General features: G+C 37.1%; 1 protein-coding gene across 1 annotated transcript in view; it reads right to left on the bottom strand.

Annotated features, from left to right (window-relative positions):
* Positions 1-22448, bottom strand: part of LOC124544676 (protein argonaute-2-like) — a 314130-nt gene that overhangs the window by 205327 nt on the left and 86355 nt on the right. The window contains exon 7 of the mRNA XM_047123299.1: positions 21089-21219. Within this exon, the coding sequence (XP_046979255.1) occupies positions 21089-21219 (131 nt within the window). The remainder of the gene's footprint in view (positions 1-21088; positions 21220-22448) is intronic.

Here is a 22448-nt window from a genome sequence, read left to right as displayed (position 1 = left end):
TGAGGTCCGCAAGGTCCACCTAGTTCATTTTATATAACTGTGAAATTGACCTCTCTTAATAAAAGTTTGCACTTTTTCATTTTATCCTATGACTATGGTACATTATAGTACTTTGGCATTATCTGTGCCCTCACTAATTATGCCTGTTTCCTATAGTGAGGTCCGCAAGGTCCACCTAGTTCATTTTATATAACTGTGAAATTGACCTCTCTTAATAAAAGTTTGCACTTTTTCATTTTATCCTATGACTATGGTACATTATAGTACTTTGGCATTATCTGTGCCCTCACTAATTAAAATAAATTACCTGTATTTGATGATGTAGAATGCGTCTCAGGTCTTATCTCGTGTAAGCCTCGATTAGTTGTCGACTGTTGGTTAAGAGGTTTTATATTGACCCCACTTTTAATGTGTCCTTTTAGTGCTATTGCTGCTAGCTATTAATTGCCGTATTACTTTCTGACAGCATAGACTGTAAGGTTTTGCTACATTCCGTGTTGATCAGTAACGAGAGCTTATAAATAGGAGTGGCACATGTGTATGTTTTTTTAACTGATGATTGAGGTGCATTGTTCCCCGTTGACACTTATATATCCCCACTAAATTTAAAACTTCTTTGCCACTCATGTAAAAGAAAAGTTTCATTGCGCTTTACAGTTTATATAATCATCTTATATCGCAGCTTCCACTCAGTTTTACCACAGTTCTATACCGACCTGTCCAATATGCTCATGTACTACGCATAATGCACTTTTAACTTATTTTGTGTATTCTTTATGTAATTTTTTGTTGTTGTTTTTATTCATTTTAAATGCATACCAATAATTCAAATTGTGAACGGAGGGCTAGTGGCCACGCGTTCTTCTCTCCCTCAATAGATGCCAGCACTTTTGCCACTCTGGTTTACCAATTTGCTTCCTCGTTCGCATCTGCTACTCCCTGTTCTGTGCTCATAGGTACCACACCGCCCCTAGTATATGTCCGCCGCGGTGCTCGGGGACCGTGGCACAGTGGAAGTGTCCTGGTATTATCTGCATATTTTCCTACCCAGGCAGTCGTTTGTTGTACTGTCTCATGTCACTTTCGCATTGACATAGGTTTCATAGCACCTAGCCTGACCGGCGGTATCAAAATGTTTTTTAAAAGTTTTTAAAAACGTTTCTTATTAATTTTTTTGTTTTTTATATGTGTTATGGCATGTGAAAATTACCTCCCGCCTGTTACCATTTCCAGTGCGACACCTGAAGATGGGCTTATGAGAGCCCAAAACCGGTCCATGATAATAAAAGAAATTTACAACTGAACCGATATTTTCAACCTCTGGTTTCCCAGACGTGTTACTCCCGGTGAAAAAATTCTCTTCGCTGATGACAGCAATATTACAGTCACTGAGAAAACATGAGAACTCCTTGCAGAGAAACCAAATGAAGCATTCAAGGAAGCTTACAATTGGTCAATCAGCAATAAAAAGTGACATTGAACATAAAGAAAACTAAAGCCATGAATTTTAGCTTCAAGAGGGAAAAAGACAATGTTAAATTAAATGTAGATGGCACCTCTATAAACTGTGTAACAAATGCAAAATTTCTAGGAACGAATATTGATTCTCAGTTAAAGTGGTGTGAACACACGATGGTACTTGCAAAGAGAATGTCATCAGTATGTTATGCCCTTAGAGTCCTATCATCTGTGTGCAACATGCAGTGTCTTTTAGGTATGTACTATTCATATGTAAACTCAATTCTTAGCTGAGGCATTCTTTTCTGGGGAACAATTGCACAAAATATGAACACTATTTTCAAACTCCAGAAAAGAGCCACAAGAATCATAACCAAAAATGGTAGTCGAGCTCATTGTAAAGATCTGTTCAAATCACTGGGGATTTTAACTGCTCCATGTGAATACATTTACCAGTCAGTTGTACACATCAAAAATAACATTGGTAATTACTACACAAATAGTTCTGTTCATGACCATGGAACAAGAGCTAGACTCAACTTACATTTCCCAAGAAAAAAATAAACATAAAACTCAAAACAGTATTTTCTACCACGGAATAAAAATGTACAAATACCAAAAGAGATAAAAGAAATTGCAAAAATACACTTATTTAAAAAGGCACCTAAAAAGTACCTGTTATGCAATACATATTATACATTGAAGGATTGCTTAGATAAAACAGAGTAGGGGTTTGATAAAAAAAATGTTATACAAATAAATAATAATAATAATGATTATAAAACATTCAATATTCCACATAACACCTTCACACTATGTTTTTTTCCCCTTCTTTTTCCCTTTTCTAGAAAAACTTACCTCCAAGCTATGCATTGCACAATACTAACACCTCTTCCTCTTTCGGAGCTCAACATCTCACTCATTATAGGGGGATGCTGACTCAGTTTTTCAGGATAGCAAATGGGAAGTTGTGGTACAGAAAATGGCACAGAGATCACCAGTGTGTGTGTGTGTGTGTGTGTGTGTGTGTGTGTGTGTGTGTGTGCGCGCGCGTGCATGCATGTGTGTGTGTGTGTGTGTGTGTGTGTGTGTGTGTGTGTGTGTGTGTACCAGGAGTAAATCTAATGATTGTCTCTAACTAGAAGTCTGTAAATGTATGTGGATATGAATTAGCTTATTTTAAATTGGTGTAAACTTGTAAATACTTTGACATGTCCTATACCCTTGTAAAAAGAGATCTACGGATGAATAAAACTACTACTACTACTACTACTACTACTACTACTACTAACCACACGTCAAATGAGTAAATGAATGACCCAAGCATTGCATACCTTAACAATAGCAACACAAACCTTCATGTTGAATTATAGTATCTTACCATGTCTCAAGCAACACTGCTTTGTGACATTTTGCATAACAGAACACAACCACTGGTGTCTCTTACCATGTGCTGTGAAACAGTCAAGGGGTTACATAACCTCATCCACTCTGGTGTCCTGGCTATGGTCTGCTTAGTGACAGACAGATTCATATGGGCCAATGTCAAATGCGACTGGCATTGCTGGGCACAAAGCTGTATTGTGTGCCAAAGTAAGTAAGACGGGCCACCACACCCAATCTCATTTCGTTCGCTTTCCCCATCTGGTAGACTCAGTTCTGGCATGTCCACCTTGACGTCATAGGACCACTGCCAGGGTCAGAAGGATTTTGTTACCTTCCATCAGTGATCGACGACATCATGGTGGTTAGAAGCTGCATGTACTGATGATATCGCTGCTGAATCAACAGTACATGACTGTCAAGATGAGGATCACATACTTTGTCGTACCGAAACTGGTTACCACTGATCAGGGCCATCAGTTTGAGGCAGCTCTCTCCAATAACCTGCGTCACCTTTGTGGGATCACACACATGTGCACTACCATATACCATCTGCCAAGTAATGGCCTCTCTTGGAGGTGGCAGAGGACCGTGAAGGCAGACTTAATGTGCCATAGCAGCTCCCATGGATCCTATTCAGCATTTGCTCTATATACAAGGATGACCTTCCAGCACTGCTAGCAGACCTGGTGGTCTTGCCTGCAGACTTTGTACAGCCTACAAATGACGGATCAGACGGACTTACGTACGCTAGTGGATCGTGTTCAACAACATATTTGGAACATGTAAATCCTGCCTCTGTCACCCCAATTGACTCCTAAAGTGTTTATACATGAGGACTTTGGCTCCTGTGACCTCCTGATGTTTCGAGACGATTTCATATAAGCAACTCTGCGGCCCCCTTATTTAGGCCCAGACAAGGTGCTCATATGCGCTCCAGAAACATTTGACATACTAGTGCATTGCAAACCTATGGCCATCTAATGCCCGCAACTTAAATGCACCTGGATCCTCCACTACAACAACAACTAAACACAAAAGGACACCAACATGCTAGTCAACGAGAACAATGGTCAACACTCATCACCCACATCGTCTCCACCCCTGGATTCATCCAGAGATGGACATGCCTTCAACGAGCTTCCGTCACCCCCCCCCCCCCCTCCCTCTCCTGCTGCTGCACCACTGCACCAAACATCTCTGGCCATGGCACAGTGGACAATCTCTGGACTGTGAGAAAGGAGAGACAATATATGTAAAGTGGCTTGTGTGAATAAAGTACTTATTGCCTTACAAGTGAAGCCAGTGAGGTTTACAAAATCAAGAGCAACCCAGTACTCAGAAGATACAGAAAGTTATTTTGTACAGCACAGCTTAAATACTCTACAACTGACAAGACAATAACGAACTGAGTAATGGTGTCTATGATTTGAAGGAGTTCCTACCATGACGGGTCCTCACTCCTCATACTGTACTGATAGACTTAACAGGGCAATTAGGCAAACAGGCTCCACTGACCTTAGTACAGCTGGACACCTAAATATTGACGAAAACCCCTGCAGTATTACCTACACGAAACTAACAGATATAAGAAATTCATATTACCTCACAAATATAATAAGCTCTGACATTACAGTAACAGAGTCATGCTCCAGAAAAATAATTTCTGCAATAGTCAACAAAAATGTAGTAGACAAACAGATACCCTGAACCCTGAACATCAAGAGAACAAACCTAAGCATCTAGTTTAATAGCCCTACAAAGTAGCTAAATTTTAATGTATGTCTTGTAGCAGTTCACCTGCTTTTATTTCTTCGTTTGTTGATTGTTGTCCACAGTGTTGACATACTGCGTTCTTGCACTGGCTGAGAAAATGGGTTTTTGGGGATTCCAACACTGACTACTTTAAATGATGTAGCTGACAGATGCAGAGTTGTGTTTCACTGTCTTTTACCTTCACTTTTCACAACCCCCCCAATAAAACACAGTTATATATGGCCAGTGCACTATTGTTCAAACTTCCCATATATACATTTAATATTTAGCAGGCAAACATTCACATTCTGCTACAACAGTTTACTACTGAACATCTACGAGCAGTAAAAACCTAACCACAAAGTTCACAGTTCTTGAACAATAGAAAGGTACATACGGAGCAGACACTGTCATAGTTTTTATACACAGCCTAATTGTGTAACACTTATTACACTGTTAAGTTGAAGCAGTGTTATTGTTCTAATCAACACAGGTTCCTCATCTGAAACTCTGACGTGGACTGACTATCTCATGACTAAAAATGGTGTCCTTATATATCCTCACAATAATAGGTGCTGAAACTCCACACTGTCCGAAGTTAAATTTACAGAAATTACAATTAAAACTTAACTCACTCAATTAACTGAATACATCGAAAAATTGATTCTTTTTAGCAGTTTTTTCTATTACAAGAGTTAGGCCGAATTATTTGTTTAAATCACGAAATTGACATTTATAGTTATGCAAACAATATTTTTGATAAAACTGTTAAATACCTTGGAATTAATTTAGAGCTGGTTTCGCAAACATGTTTCCGAATATAGCCAAATAGATACTTTAAGATTACTAGTATTTCGTCTTCCAAATGTTTATAATTAGTACAGAATTTATATTTGTTTATACATCAACAGTAGAATTTAAGTTACGAAACAATCACTGATTTTGCCCCAGAACAAAGGATGCCAACTAGGAATAGTCAAAATAAATTACAAAATCAATTACATATATAAAACTAAACATAAAATTAGATCTGGTGTTATATTCTTTAAAACTGAGGGCCAACCTTTCTCTTTTATGAAAATGCAGATTATATTCACGTATGTTAATGGTAAATAGTTAAAAGTAACAAAACGAATTTAAGGAGGCAGATGGCAAAACTAGAGGGTAATTAAAATTATCCCTGCTTGCTTTGTCACAGTCTGACAACATTCGCACTGCAAATAGTGATTTGTTTAAGCGCTTCAGCAGTTCTGTGGTGTGCTCCTCCCATTTGAATGTATTATCAAACTGTAATCCCAAGAATTCAGTATTGTCGACTTCTATCCGTATGTCATCATCTTTTAAGCATATACTGGTGGGAAAATTTTTACAAGTTCCAAACACTGCATTAAACTGCACCCAAAAATGACATCCTGGATATGCCGCATTTTCAGGCAACCTCATGTCGCAGTTAATCTTCCTCTAAAAATGATGTAGCCATCACAAGATTATGTCATGCATAACACATACGCCCCTTAATAAAAGTACGAGTGTGACATGATCTCCCTCAGTGATGGTATGTTAACAGATAGATTGAGAACCACAACTTTGAGCTACAGAAACTGTAAAAAAATTAATTAAATGGACCTACAAGGCAAAAGTAAAATGTCGAAGTGTGAAGAACACCCTAGGCATGGACTCCACTCAAAACAGAAAAGTGAAGCTCAAGTTAGTGAAACAGGTCTGTACTTCTACATTCACATCTACATCTATACTCTGTAAACCACTGTGAGATGCATGGCAGAGGGTATGTACCATTGTATCAATTATTAAGGATGATTTCATACAAGCACCTCTGCAGCCCCCTTATTCTGGCCCATACAAGGTGTTCAAATGCACTCCACAAACATTTGACATACCAGTGCATGAAAACCTACAGCCATTCGCATATGGAGCATAGGAAGAATGATTGTTTGAATGACTCTGTGTGGGCAGTAATTATTCTGATCTTATCCTTACAATGCCAATGTGAGTCATATGTAGGGGATTGTAGTATATTCCTCAATTCATCACAGCCAGTTCTTGAAACTTTGTTAATAGATTTTCTCAGGATAGTTTACGTCTGTCTTCAAGAATCTTCATGTTCAGTTCCTTTAGTATCTCTGTGGCAGTTTTCCATGGATCAACCGCACCTGTGACGATTTGTGCTGTCCTTCTCTGTATACATTCAATATCCCCTGTTAGTCCTATTTGGTACTGGTCCCACACATTTGAACAATATTCTAGAATTGGTCACATGCACGAGTGATTTGTAAGCAGTCGCCTTTGTAGACTGATTGTACTTTTCCAGTATTCTACCAACAAACTGAAGTCTACCACCTGCTGTATCCATGACTGGACCTATGTGATCATTTCATTTCATATCCTTACAAAGTGTTACATTCAGGTAATTGTATCAGTTCCCAATTTCAACAGTGACTCACTGACATTATAGTCATTGGACACAGCATTGTTTTTCATTTTGTCAAGTGCACAATTTTACATTTCTGAACATTTAAAGCAAATAGCCAACCCCTGCACCACTTAGCTCATCAGGATCTGATTGAATATTTATGCAGTTTCTTTCAGATAGTACTTCATTACAGATAATGGCATCTTCTGAAAAACCCTGATTTTACTATTAATATTGTCTGCAATGTCATTAATACACAACATGAACAGCAACAGTCCCAACACACTTCCCTGGGGCACATCCCAAGTTACTTCTACATCTGAAGATGTCTTTCATAACATGTTGTGACCTCCCTACCACAAAGTCCTCCAATCAGTCACAAGTTTCATTTGATATCCGATATGATTGTAATTTTGACAATAACCATACATATTGGACTGAGTAAAATGCTTTTTGGAAATCAAGAAATACTGCATCTACCTGATTGACTTGATCAAAGCTTTCAGTATGTCATATGAGAAAAGTGTGAATTGGGTTTCACATGATCAATGTTTTGGAAATCCATGCTGGTTAGCATTTAGGAGGTCATTCTGTTCAACATACCTCATTATGTTTGAGCTCAGAATATATTCTAAGATTCTACAACAAATCAATGCCAAGGATATTCGATGGTAATATTGTGGTTCACTTCTATTATCCTTCTTGTAGACGGATGTGACCTATGCCTTTTTACAAGAAGTGGCCATGGTTTTTTGTTAGAGGGATCTATGATAGATTATATTTAGAAAAGGGGCTAACTCAAGTACAAATTCAGTATATAATCTGACAAGGAGTCCATTAACAAATTCAACTGTTTCTTGACACCACTGACAGTATTATTTTATTCATCTTTTCAATGGTATGAGGACTAAATTGGGGCAGTTCTCCAGGGTTTTCCTTTGTAAAGGAACTTTTGAAAATGGAGTAAGGGAGCTCAGCTTTTGCTTTGCTACTCTCAATTTCAGTTCCTGTCTCATTTGATAGGGACTGCACACTAACTTTTGTGCCACTAAACAGCTTTTACATATGACCGGAATTTCACTGCCTTATGTGAAATATCATTTGACAATATTCTGCGATGGTAATTGCCAAAGGCATCATGCATTGGTCCCTTGACAGCCAAATGTGTTCTTTCAGCATCTCTCTACCTATAGCCCAATGCTTTGTTTTACATGTATTATGCTGTAATATCTCTTTCTTTAGAAGTTTCTTTGCAGTGACTGTGTACCATGGAGGATCCCTCCCATTATGAACTGTTCTACTGGGTACGTATCTATCCAGTGCATGGTTAACTATTCCTTTAAACTTGAGCCATAGTTCCTCTACATGCTCCTGCCCTGAGCTGAAGGTTTCAAGTTTCTCATTTCAATATGACACCGATTTTTTATCTAGTATACCACATATATGTCCTTGCTGCTTGTTTTAGTTGTCCTTTGTACTTTGGTAATCACTGTTGCCACAATTTCATCATGGTCACTGATACCAGTTTCGATGTGGACATCCTCATCCTCAAAGAGGTCACGTCTATTTGTTGACATTAGGGCCAATATATTTCCATCCTGAGTCGGAATCCTAGCCATCGGTTCTAGGTAGTTTTCAGACAAGCCATTTAGCAATGTTTCATGGGATGTCTTATTACACCCACCACTAACAAAACTGTAATTTCCCAATTAATTGTTGGATAATTAAAGTCTCCACCAATGAATATGGTACAACTGGAGAACTTACGTAGAAGTGAACTGTTGTTTTCTCTGAAGCTTTCGGTTACATCAGGAGATGAGTCTGGTGGACAACAGAAGGATCCATTTATCATTATATGCCCACCCCTGATACTGCACTTGCCCAAACAATTTCACATGTGGTTTCAATTTCTATCTCGGCGGTTTTGAGTTTCTTGTTTACTGCGATACATACACAACCTTCATTTCCCTTTTCCCTATCCTTTCAATATACCCTTCTATTTTCCACAAAAATTTCACTGCTATCAATTTCTGGTTTCAACCAGCTTTCTGTACCAAGTATTATGTGAGCATCACTGCTCGTCATGAATGCTTCAAATTCTGGCACTTTGTTGTGAATCCTTCAGCAGTTTACCATTAGGATTTTAATGCTCTCACCTGTGGGAGGCATTTCTTTCGATCTTATACTGGTACTTCTGTGGTTTCTTACAGTTATCGTTCTCTGGATTGGATGGAGAATTGCCTAATCTAAAAAACTCTTGTGCACACCCCACATATAGTCAGCTACCTGAGTAGCAGCCTCTGATGTGTAGTGCACACCTGACCCATTTTAGTTCTCAACCCTATGGTGCAAGTCCAGGAAGTTTCAGATGAGCTTGTCACAGAACCTTCAAATTCTCTGGTTCAGTCGTTCCACTCACCTCAGAATCATTTGGCCACGATCAGTTCTGGGGACAACACTGCAAGTTGTTGAAATTCAGTGGAAAAATGAAATGAAGTGATATTACAATAAAGAAAATAAATGCCACAGATTTCAGGTTAAAGGGGGAAATGACACTGTTAAAATAAATGTAGATCACACCTCTATAGAACTTGTGACAAGCACAAAATTTCAAGGAATGAATATTTCAACAAAAATAATCACCAAGTGGCGGCAGGAGAACACACATGCAAGGCACTGAAATTCCCCCAGCTTTTGGAGACAGTGTCTCCTTCTTCTAAAAGAAGGATTGAAGGGAAGAACAGGGGTAAAGGTTAAGGGCTGGTTAGCTTAAGGAATGGTGAGAGTTTGAAAAAGTCCTCAAAATCCTGTATTCGGGGAGACTTATAGTGGTCATGTGTTCATCAGGTGTGCCTGTTTTTGTGAATGTGAATTTGTGTGTGTGTGTGTGTGTGTGTGTGTGTGTGTGTGTGTGTGTGTGTGTTTTCTTTTCTGAAGAAGGCTTGGCCAAAAGCTTGATGTTTAACAGTCCTTTTGTTGTGTCTCTCTGCAATTCAATGTGTCACTTTTATATCATCATCATCATCATCATCATCATTTAAGACTGATTATGCCTTTCAGCGTTCAGTCTGGAGCATAGCCCTGGTCTTCCCTTCAATCCTTCTTTCAGAAGAAGGAGACACTGTCTCCAAAAGCTGGGGGAATTTCAGTGCCTTGCATGTGTGTTCTCACTTTTATAGTGAGCAACAATTTGTTGTTGTTGTTGTTGTTATTGTTGTATTCAGTCTGAGGACTGGTTTGATGCAATTCTCCATGCTACTCTATCCTGTGCAAGCCTTTTCATCTCCACATAACTACTGCAACCTACATCCTTCTGAATCTGCTCAGTGTATTCATCTCTTGGTCTCCTATGATTTTTCCCCCACAGATTTCCCTCCAGTACTAAACTAATAATCCCTTGATGTCTCAAAATATGTCCTACCAACCCAACCAATCCCTTCTTCTAGTCAGGTTGTGCCACAAATTTCTTTTTTCCCCAATTCTATTCAATACTTCCTCATAGTTACATGATCTACCCATCTAATCTTCAGCATTCTTCTGTATAGCCACACCTCAAAAGCTTCTATTCTGTTCTTGTCTAAACTGTTTATCATCCATGTTCCACTTACATACAGGGCTACACTCCATACAAATACTTTCAGAAAACACACTTGATATTAACAAATTTATCTTCTTCAGAAATGTTTTTCTTGCCACTCCAGTCTACATTTTATATCCTCTCTACTCTGCCCAAACAGCAAAACTCATCTACTATTGTAAGTCTCTTGTTTCCAAATCTAATTCTTTCAGTATCACCTGATTTAATTTGTCAACAATCCCTTATGCATTTTTTGCTTTCACTGATGTTCATCTCACATCATCCTTCCAAGGCACTGTCTATTCCATTCAACTGCTCTTCCAAGCCCTTTGCTGTCTCTGACAAAATTACGATGTTATCGGTCAGTCTCAAAGTTTTCATTTCTTGTCCATGGTCTTTAATTCTTACTCCAAATTTTTCTTTTGTTTCTTTTATTGCTTGCTCAATGTACAGTCTGAATAACATTGGGGATAGGCTACAACCTTGTCAACTACTGCTTCCCTTTCATGGCCGTCGATTCTTATAACTGGTGTCTGGTTTCTGTACACACTGTCAATAGCCTATCATTCCTGTATTTTCCCTCTGCTACCCTCAGAATTTTAAAGAAATTATTCCAGTCAAAAGCTTTCTCGAAGTCCACAAATGCTATACATGAAGGTTGGCCTTTCCTTAACCTATCTTCTAAGATATGTCATACGGTCAGCATTGCCTCACATTTTCCTGCATTTCTCCAGAATTCAAACTGATATTCCCCAAGGTTGGCTTCTACCGTTTTTCCACTCTTCTGTAAAGAATTCATGTTAGTATTTTGCAATGTGGACTTATTAAATTAATAGTTCAATAATATCCACACCTGTCAGCACATGCTTGTTTGGAACTATTATTATTATTATTATTATTATTATTATTATTTAATTTGAGGGTATTTCACTTGTTTCAGACATCTTGCTCACAATATGGAAGAGTTTGCTCATGGCTGGCTCTCCCAAGGCTATCACTTGTTCTAAAAGTATGTCGTCTACTCCCAGGGTCTTGTTTCTACTTTCGTCTTTCAGTACTCTGTCAAATTCTTCTCACAGTATCATATTTCCCATCTCATCTTCATCTTAATTTCCATAACACTGCCCTCAAGTACATCTCCCTTGAACAGAGCCTCTATGCACTCCTTCCATCTTCCAGTTTTCCCTTCTTTGCTTACGACTGGTTTCTCATCCAAGCTCTTAATATTCATACAGTTGGTTCTCTTTTCTTCAAAGGCCTCTTTAATTTTCCAGTAGGCTGTATCTATTTTCCCCTAGTAATATATGCTTCTAAATCCTTTCATCTAACCTCCAGCCATTCCTGCTTAGCCATTTTGCACTTCCTGCCAATCTCATTTTTTAGATGTTTGCATTCTCTTTTGCCTGTTTTATTTGCTGCATTTTTATATTTTCTTCTTTCATCAATTAAATTTAATCTCTCTTGTGTCACCCAAGGTTTTCTATGAGGCCTCATCTTTTTATCCATTTAATCCTTTGCTATCTTCACTATTTCATCTCTCAAAGCTACCTATTCTTCTTCCATTGTATTCCTTTCCCCTATTCTTGTAAATTATTCACTGATGCTCCTTCTGGAACTCTCAAAAACCTATGGTTCTTTCAGTTTATCCAGGTTACATCTCCTTTATTTCCTACCTTTCTGCAATTTCTTCAGTTTTAATCTATAATTCATAACCAATAAATTGTGGTCAGAGTCCACATCTGCCTCTGGGTGTATCTTACAATCTAAAATTTGGTTCTGAAATCACTGTCTTACCATTACATAATCAATCTTAAGCCTTCCACTGTTTCCAGGTCACTTCCACATACACAACCTTCTTTCATGATTCTTAAACCAAGTTTTGAATGATTAAATTATGCTCTGTGCAAAATTCTACAAGGTAGCTTCCTCTTTCATTCATTTTCTTCAGTCCATATTCACCTATTTTTCCTTCTCTTGCTTTGTCTACTATCAAGAAACAGTCTTCATGACTATTAAATTTTCGTCTCCCTTGCCTATCTGAATAATTTGTTTTATCTCATCATACACTTCTTCAACCTCTTCACCATCTGCAGAACCAGTTGTCATATAAACTTACACTATTGTTGTGGGAGTGGGCTTCATGTCTATCTTGGCTACAACAAGGCATTCACTCTGCTGTTCATAGTAGCTTATCCAGATTCCTACTTTCTTATTCATTATTAAACCTACACCTGCATTAATCCTATCCGATTTTGTATTTATAGCCCTGTATTCACATGGCCAGAAGTCCTGTTCCTCGTGCCACTGAACTTCACTATTTCCCACTATATCTAACTTTAACCTATCCATTTCCCATTTTAAATTTTCTAACATACCTGTCCAATTAAGGGATCTGACAATTCCAGGCTTCAATCTGTAGAATACCCATGTTTGTTTCTCCTGATAACGGCACCTTCCTGAGTAGTCCCCGCCCAGAGTTCTGAATGGGGGACTATTTTACCTCCGGAATATTTTACCTAAGAAGATGCCATCATCACGTAACCATACAGCAGGGCTGCATTCCCTTGCTTTCAGCCACTCACAGTACCAGCACAGCAAGGTCGTTTTGGTTAATGTTACAAGGCCAGATTAGTCAATCCTCCACAATATTGCCCCTGCAAATACTGAAAAAGCTGCTGCACCTCTTCAGGAACCACACATTTGTCTGCCCTTTCTCATTTCCAAGATGGCAGCTACAATAAAAGTTAAGCAAGTGTCCTTCCAGAAAAACTTAAATTTTGCCGTAAAAAAGAAATCGTGTGAAAATCGTACAGACGAAATCAAGAAACTGAATGAACGCATAACGAGCTTACAGTTCATAATCGGCAGTTTGAAAACGGACATTTCGAAAATACAAGAAAATAGTGAACTGAACACGCTAAAACTTGTGCGAGATAGTTCGTCCGTTGCGGAAAAGTGGTCTAATGTAAAGTGGTCTAATGTAAAGTGCAAGTCCAAAGTGCAAATTTGGAAAACCTGCGAAAGTTACGCAAGCTTTGTGCACAAAAACACATTTCAAGTACTTTCGATCGCCAATAGTGAAAATGCAACTTACAGTTCGCATGAACGATGGGAAAAGCAAAAAGGCACTTTGGGGAATAAGGTAAGAGAAGAAAATTTACTGACGCAATCAACTGTGAAGGAGGTCAATATAAATGTGCCAACCAAAATTTGTGTCGAAGTGTGTAGTAAAACAATACAAAACGATTCGCATATTGTGAACTCCAATAACAGGAAACTGTTTGTGTTTTCGGACAGCCATGGTCGTGGACTTCCGAGTAAACTAAAAGAAACAACTAAAACATTTTCGTGTGGTATAGTGAAACCGGGAGCCCCACTTAGCGAAATTAAAAAAAAATGACCGAATCCGCAGAGGCAAAAAATCTGCATGATAAAGACTTCGTTGTACTTATGGGAGGCGCAAACGATGTCTACAAAAATGAAACAGCGAGTGCAACGCGCGATCTTAAACAGTGTCTGAGGAACCTCACTCACACTAACGTAATTCTTGTCAATATTCCGCATCGCTATGATCTTGTAAGATAGTCATGTGTTAACAGGGAAATAGAAATTGCCAACAGTCAGTTTGCAAAAATCTGCAGACATTTTAAAAACGTGAAATGCGTTGATATAAGCAGTATTGGACGTGGATTCCACACGCAGCACGGACTTCACCTGAATGGCTTGGGGAAAGAATATCTGACAAGCCTGATAACCAGGGTAATAAAAAACCATCAAAATAAATTCAAAACCAAAACGATAATTGCATTGCCATCGCCTGACTCCATAACAAAAACACTTCAAAAAAATTCATTAGAAACTTCATCAGCAGCAGCAAAACATGTAAAAAAAGACCAAATTTTAACAGAAAGAACAGTGGACATTGATTTCAACAACAAAAGAACTACTGTTCCTCATCAGCCAAGTATTATTTTAGACGAAAATAACAAAAACGAGAAGACTCCAAGTTCACAAGGAAACACAGCAGTAGTGGTAGAACCAACATTTGAAGTGTCAGAAACAGCACCACCATCAACAACAACAAATAGAAGGCTGTTGGACAGAAGAAATGCTGAGCCTCCTTCTCATCTCAACGATTTTTTATGTGTGGGCCTGAAGAAAAAGAAGGGACAACAGTAGGTAGTGTCAGGTGTCTCCTCTCTCCTGTCTCAAGGCAGACTCCAATGGATTCTCAGTCAGGTAACAGCACTAATAAAATGAAAAAGCAAGAGGAAGGCATCTCGTTCTTTCATCAAAACATAAGGGGCCTCTTAAACAAAACAGATCAATTCCTTATTAACATTAGTGAAAAGGACAGTATAAATAATGCCCAGATTTTGTGCTTAACTGAGCGATTTTGTGCTTAACTGAGCACCACGTTACTGATAAATGTGCCTTGCCATCTATAGTAAGTTATACTTTAGTAACATACTACTGTAGGGAAAGTAAAGATAAAGGTGGAGTAGCAATTTATGTTAAGGATAGTGTAGCATACAAAGCTATAGATATTAAGAAATATTGTGTAGAACAACAATTTGAGGCATGTGCCACAGAAATAACAACTAAATTATACCCAATAATAGTGTTGGCCGTCTACAGGGCTCCTTCAGGTGACATAAAAACTTTTCTGCATTCAATGGAACTCCTACTGTCATGGTTACTTTCAAAAGCGAAGGATATTGTAGTATTAGGTGATTTCAATATAAACTTTTTGACAGAAAATAAGAATAAAATAGACTTTGAGATTGTGATGACCTTACACAATCTGACATCAGTAATAAACTTCCCAACAAGAATTACATCCGAGTGCCAAACTATGATAGACAACATTTTTTTAGATGTAAATAGACATCAGAATTATATTGTCAGGCAGGTTATAAGTGGCCTTTCAGATCATGATGGACAAATTCTCACTATTTATGACGTTAATCTGTTCAAAAAAGAATTTCCTCGATGGAAATTCATAAGAGTAATTAATGAAGAGGCGAAAGGAACTTTCAACCACAGGTTGCAGCAAATGGATTGGTCTTTAGTATATAGCCATGATGATGTTGATACTAAATTTAACTGTTTTATAAATGAATTCTGTGCTCTTTTTGAAGAAATATTTCCCAAGAAATGGGTCAGAAACAGGGCTTCCAATTCTGTAAGCAAGCCTTGGATTACAAAAGGTATAAAACAGTCATGTAAAACCAAAAGGGAAACATGCTGCAATAAGATTCTGTAAAGATGTAGAAAAATGGGAACACTATAGAATATACTGTAAAATTTTGAAGAAACTAATACAGAAATCAAAAGCCCTTTATTATGAGAAGAAAATAGATAATTCTAATAATAAAATAAAAGCAATTTGGAGCATTGTAAAAAAAGAAACAGGAAGAGATACAACAAGTAAAGAAGATATAAATAATATCAGATATGAAGGTATCCTAGTAGATAACCCCAAAACGGTGGCTGAGATTTTTAATAAACACTTCCTATCAGTAACTCAACAGATTGGTTGCAAGCCCGATGTTGATGAAGCTGTAAATCTTTGTCAAGCCGTATATTCAAACACAATTTCAGTAATGCACCTTAATCCTGTCATTGTAGAAGAAATTCAAAAAATCATCATGTCTCTAAAAAGTACGAATTCTGCAGGGGTTGATAATATATCTAGTAATTTATTGAAATATTCTTGTGTGTGAATAAGGGACATTCTCTGTCATATTTTCAATGCTTCCTTTCAGAAAGGTGTTGTTCCCAGTAGACTCAAGTATGCCATTGTGAAGCCCCTGTACAAAAAGGGTGATAAAGATGAACTAACAAACTATCGACCTATCTCTTTGCTGACAGCTTTCTCCAAAATTCTAGAAAAGCTAATACATGTAAGAATTACTGATCATCTCATGAAGAACGAAGTTCTCGGTAAGAGCCAGTTTGGCTTTCAAAAGGGCCGTTCAACAGAAGATGCAGTTTACGCACTTGCAAATGAAGTCCTAGAAACTCTTAATGAAAAAATGCTAGCACTTGGTGTCTTCTGTGATTTATCCAAAGCGCTTGACTGTGTTGACCACCAGATTCTCTTGCAAAAAGCAAAATTAGTAGGAATAAGTGGTGTTGCGGGCAATTGGCTACAGTCGTACCTCCAAGACAGAAAACAAAAAGTTGTGTTGAATAGCTCGGGTGGAGTATGTGACACTTCCTCAGATTCTGAATGGAGTTCCATTACATGTGGAGTGCCCCAGGGCTCAATTCTTGGGCCACTATTATTCCTGATTTTTATAAACGATCTACCATTATGTACAAGCCTGCCGTGTAAATTTACATTATTTGCTGATGATACCACAATTTTTATGAGCAGTAGAACAGACAACAATCTTGAGGAACTCATTAATCACTTACTCTCAGATGTGGTTAATTGGTTCAAGGTGAATGGTCTCTCATTAAATTCCAGCAAGACCAGCTTTATTCAATTCTGTACAAAAACAGAAAAAGAGAGAGAGATAAGTGTGACATGTGGTAATCAACCAATAGTTAGAACGGAAACAACAAAATTTCTTGGAGTGCACATTGACAAGAAAATGAATTGGTCTTCACATATTATTGATCTCTGTAAGAGGCTTAGCTCTGCTACCTATGCTTTACGGGTTGTCACTACATGTGTTGAACCTAACACTGCAAAAGTGGCATATTACGGCTATTTTCATTGTCTCATTGAGTACGGAATTATTTTTTGGGGCAACCAGCCATTAGCAAGGAAAGTGTTCATTGCACAGAAGCGAGCTTTAAGAATTATATGTGGATTGCGCCCAAGATACTCTTGTAGAAATAGTTTTCGTAATCTTAAAATATACACAACTGCATGCCAATATATTTTTTCTCTCATGTGTTAAGTTTGTAAAAATATAGATATATTTCAAACAAACAGTAACTATCATGAGCATAACACACGGAGGAAGAATGACATACACAGTGAACTCAGAAATTTGAGCTTGGTGCAAAAGGGTGTCCACTACACTGGAGCAAAACTCTTCAATGCTCTTCCTCCCGAAATAAAGACAAAGATTCACAACAATAGTGAGTTTAAGAAAGCTCTAAAAATATTTTTGCTAGAAAAAGCTTTTTACAGTTTAGATGAATTTTTAACTAAATAAATTGTAATATTTTAATATTATATAATACAAGTTGACATAATGCCACTATGAATTTTATTTAACCTGAGCTCTGTAACTGTGTGTGCTCCGTATCTGTTTTCTGTAGTGTTTTATTGATTCTAAGAAAATATGTATTTTCTTTTTCTATGTTGCTGTCCAAAGAATTTACTGTATAAATTTTTATATAATTATGTACTCAAATTTCTGTATATGCTATAAGATTATCAGATTGTATTTGTAAAAAACTGACTCGTTCCACGTCCTTGTGTATCCAACACAGTTGGACCTATGGAACACGAAATAAATCAAATCAAATCAACAGATACCCCTCTGTTGTGGTTGCACCTACAGTATGGCCATTTGTATCTCTGAGGCTGCAAGCCTCCCCACCAAGTTGCAAGTTCCATGGTTCATGAGGGGAGCAACAATAATCCTTTTCATACTATTGTAGGTTACTAAAACAAACTTATTTAAAAAGTCGTTAAAAAGTACTTGTTAAACTACACATCCATTACTCAAGTAACACAGAGCAGGGGTTTGGAAAAAATTTAACAGCTATAAACAACAATGATGATAACAAAACATATTTCATTTCATGTACCATTACTTTCAATTGTGTTTTTTCCCTTCTAAAAAAACCTCATTCACAAAGCTATGCGATATATATATTATTAACACCTTAGTTAAACATCTCACTTTTCATAGAGTGATACTGATTAAGTTTTTCACAGGAACAGTGTAGCACTTAGCTGTTTACATTATTAGATAACTTCTTTGTAAAATAGTATTGTGTACTAGGGATAAACTGAATCATGTCCCATTGTTTTAAACAGACTGGCGTTACATTCAGGAGGGTGGAGGCTATGATCTACATCCAGCTATCCTCATGTAGGTTTACCATGGTTTCCCTAAATTACTTCAGGCAAATATCACAATGGTTCCTACTGCAAGGACACAGCCAACTATCTGTTCCATCCTTGTCAAACAAGGCCCGTAAGCATATAAACAGCTAATTTGTAATTTGTAATTTATTTGCGTGAAACATGTAATTACATGCATAGCAATTGGTAGTACAATACAACAGTATACAATCTAATTTTACTTTATAATGGGAACTTCAGAATGTAGTCCAAATTATTTGACATAATAATACTTTAGATTTTAGTTTCTACAGTAGGCTATAGAAGCACTCCTCAATGAGTCACAATTTTAGATGTTTTTTGAATGCCTCTCCAGTTATTACCTTCAGTTCATTTGGCAGTGCATTGTATATTTTGCTCCATTAATATATTGACTGTTTGCAGTTTTTCCAGTCTTCTGTGTATCTGTGTATCATATGGTAATTTTGTACTTGTCTAGTATTGTGACCATGAATTTCTGCATCACGACAGGTATATTTCTTATCTTCTACAGTTAATACTATTGTTTCAAACATATACATTGAATAGATAGTCAGAATTTTAAATTCTATAAACAATTCCTTACATAATGTTCTAGCATCTTTTTTGCCTAATATTCTCAAGGCTCTTTTCTGGAGTTTAAATATTCGGTCTACATGAGTTTTGGAAGCACCGCCCCACAGTGCAAGACCATACGCTAGAAATGGATGTATTAAACCAAAGTACATCATCCTCACTGTTTGGGAATTAACATATGGAGCTATTCTTATTAACACATACAGGCTAGATGATAGCCTTGCACACACATTGTCAATTTGTTGTGTCCATAGTAGTTTGCTATCTATGCATATACCTAGGAATTTACACTCACTGCAGATTTTCCCTACGATATTACTATCTTGGGAATCAATACAAGTTTGCAAATCACCAACATTGACGGGGATTATATTTGTTTTTTGTAAGTTGACTTTTAGATTGTCATTTTCAAACTTTTCCTTTGCAATATCTAAAATTTTTTTTTACTGCTATGCCGGGATTAAGAATATCATTCCCCCAACAAAGGCCTGAAGTGTCATCTGCATACATTGTAATGAAGGTATCATTTTTTACTATCTTTGGGAAGTCATTGGCATAACATATAAAAAGGAAGGGACCAATTATCGATCCCTGAGGCACACCAAATTTAATACTCCTGACTCTTGATGTATAACTTTTTAATGTTTCTCCACTATTGTGTGAAATTGAGGTACACTGTCTTCTGTTCTTTAAATATGATGTGATGAGGTGCTATAATTTTCCACTTATGCGATCTCTGGACAGTTTTGACAGAAGTACCTTATGATCAACCCTATCAAAAGCCTTTGATAGGTCTAGGAAAACTCCAGCTACTTGCATGCCTTCATCAATTTTGTCACGAGCTTTCAGTATAAATTGAAGTGTTGCAGTCATGGTGCTATGGCCACTTCTGAAACCATGCTGAAAATCTCCCAGGATGTTGTGCATATTATAATGCCCTAACATATATTTCAGAATTATTTTTTCAATTATCCTGCTAAAAACGGAAGTTAAGGCGAGTGGTCTGTAATTTTCTACTAGTTGTTTATCATCTTTTTCGTAGAGAGGTTTAACAATGGCTAATTTTAGTATGTCAGGGAACACTCCTTCTTTTAAGACACTATTTATTAGATGCACCAAAGGATAAGCTAGATTGTTTTCGCACTGTTTAAGTAAAAATGGAGAAATTTCATCCCATCTAGCGGATTTTTTTGTTTTTACATTCTCTGATGAGCTGCAAAATATCCTTGATTTCAAGTTAATGGAGTTGATTAGCTTCAGAATATGATCTAAATTATTTTTGCTTTCTTAACTTGCAATACCGAGATACTAATAATAATAATAATAATAATACAACTGCACAGGCAGCTAATGTAACTGTTGCCAATAAGGCTACCATTAATACTTGCAGAGCTTTTTGCATTGATTACCCAAGCAACATACATATTTAATAACTTCAGCTACTGCTGGAATACACTTTTGTTGGCTAGCTTTTGTGTTATCCATAAGTTACCAATATTGGTGAGTGTTGCTTTAGCTTTTGATAGTATCATTTACTGTAGGGAATAACGTATAGAATTCCTGTCCTTACATAAATCACAGTAATTTGAGTAAATGCCTCTAGCATGAAGTGACAGTATCATGATGCTAAAGAGTTACACACAAAACAGAGGAAACACAAAACTTTTGAAATTTCAGGGTATGCACTCAAACACACTAAAAATTCACTGAGCAAACATTATTCATACATCAACAAAACAAACTGATGATTTTGCTCAGATTATTTAACTATAACGTCACAGAATACAAAAAAGTGTGGGAGTCAAAGCAGTCACATAGGTCAATAAATACATACCATCAACATTCAAAAATGGTTTCCAACCAAGGATAACACTTTGATAAAATCCCAACCACATATGCATTCCATTTCCTAGTGGGAAAACTTGTTTTGGTGTTGTAAAAAATGAGCGACCAACTTGAGTAAACCTGGAAAGATTTTTTTTTTTTCGTGAACATAATTATGGATACATGAAATATTACAAGTCATTTCTAGTTAATTATTAGCTATATATACAAGTAGTAATAATTCTGGTAAAACTTTCTGCATTACCATGTACGCAACTGTTTATGTACCATAAGAAATAAGGGCAGCATTGAGTATTTAACATTACTACAAGAAACATACAAAATACATGACTAGCACGTACATGCATAAAAGAAGACAGTGTTACTGGGAAGTTCACAAACATTTTCATGAATAGAGGCATGAGCCTTGCCCAGTAAATGAAAAATCTCATTCTGAAATGAATTTTCAACCTGCAGGAGGGTGACTGCTGGTATAACACTTCTTTTTAGTGATTCCATCTGCTTTATTTATCTCTTTGTTTGTTGTCCTCGGTGTTGACATACTGCGTTGCTACACTGGCTGAAAAATGGGGATTGTGTGTGGACACTGACTACAGTAAATAATGTAGCTGACAGATGAATGTTACGTTTCACAGTCTTTCACTATCACGTTTCTCAACCCCCCCCCCCCCCCTTTCACAACCCCTCACCCCTCAATAATACACAGTTATTTGCCCAGTGCACTGTTGTTATAGCTTTCGATAAGCCTCATTAATAGTTTTCAGGTGAACCTCCACATACTCCTACAATAGTTTCCTGTGAATATCTACGAGCAGTAAAACCTAACCAAAAGTTCACAGCTCTTGAAGAACAGAAAGGTATGCTTGGAAACAGTCACTGTCTTTGTTTTTACACAAAGCCTATTGTGTAACACTTATTTCACGGATGCATTGTTGTTGTTCTAACCAACACAGGTTCCTTGTGTGAAACTCGACTGTGGACTGATTCTCTCGTGAGCAAAAATCAGGCCCTTATATATCATCACAATAATAGGTGCTGGAACTACACATTGTTTAAAGTTAAATTTACAGAAATTACAATTAAAACTCATTAAGTTAACTGAATACATCGGAAAGTTGGTTCTTTTTAACAGCTTGTTCTACTGCAAGAGTTAGGCCGAATTATTTGTATAAATCGTGAAATCGACATATATATAGTTATGGAAACAATACTTTTGAGAAAACTGTTAATTACTTTGGAATTAATTAAGGGCTGGCTTTGCTAACATGTTTTCGAACAGAGCTACATAAATCCTTTAAGATTACTAGTATTTCATCTTACCAAATCTTTATAATTAGTATAGAATTTGT

Source organism: Schistocerca americana, chromosome 8 (assembly GCF_021461395.2).
Source record: "Schistocerca americana isolate TAMUIC-IGC-003095 chromosome 8, iqSchAmer2.1, whole genome shotgun sequence".
Lineage (NCBI taxonomy): Eukaryota > Metazoa > Arthropoda > Insecta > Orthoptera > Acrididae > Schistocerca > Schistocerca americana.
The sequence above is the reverse complement of the archived record's forward strand: the minus strand, read 5'-3'. Positions and strand labels throughout refer to the sequence as shown.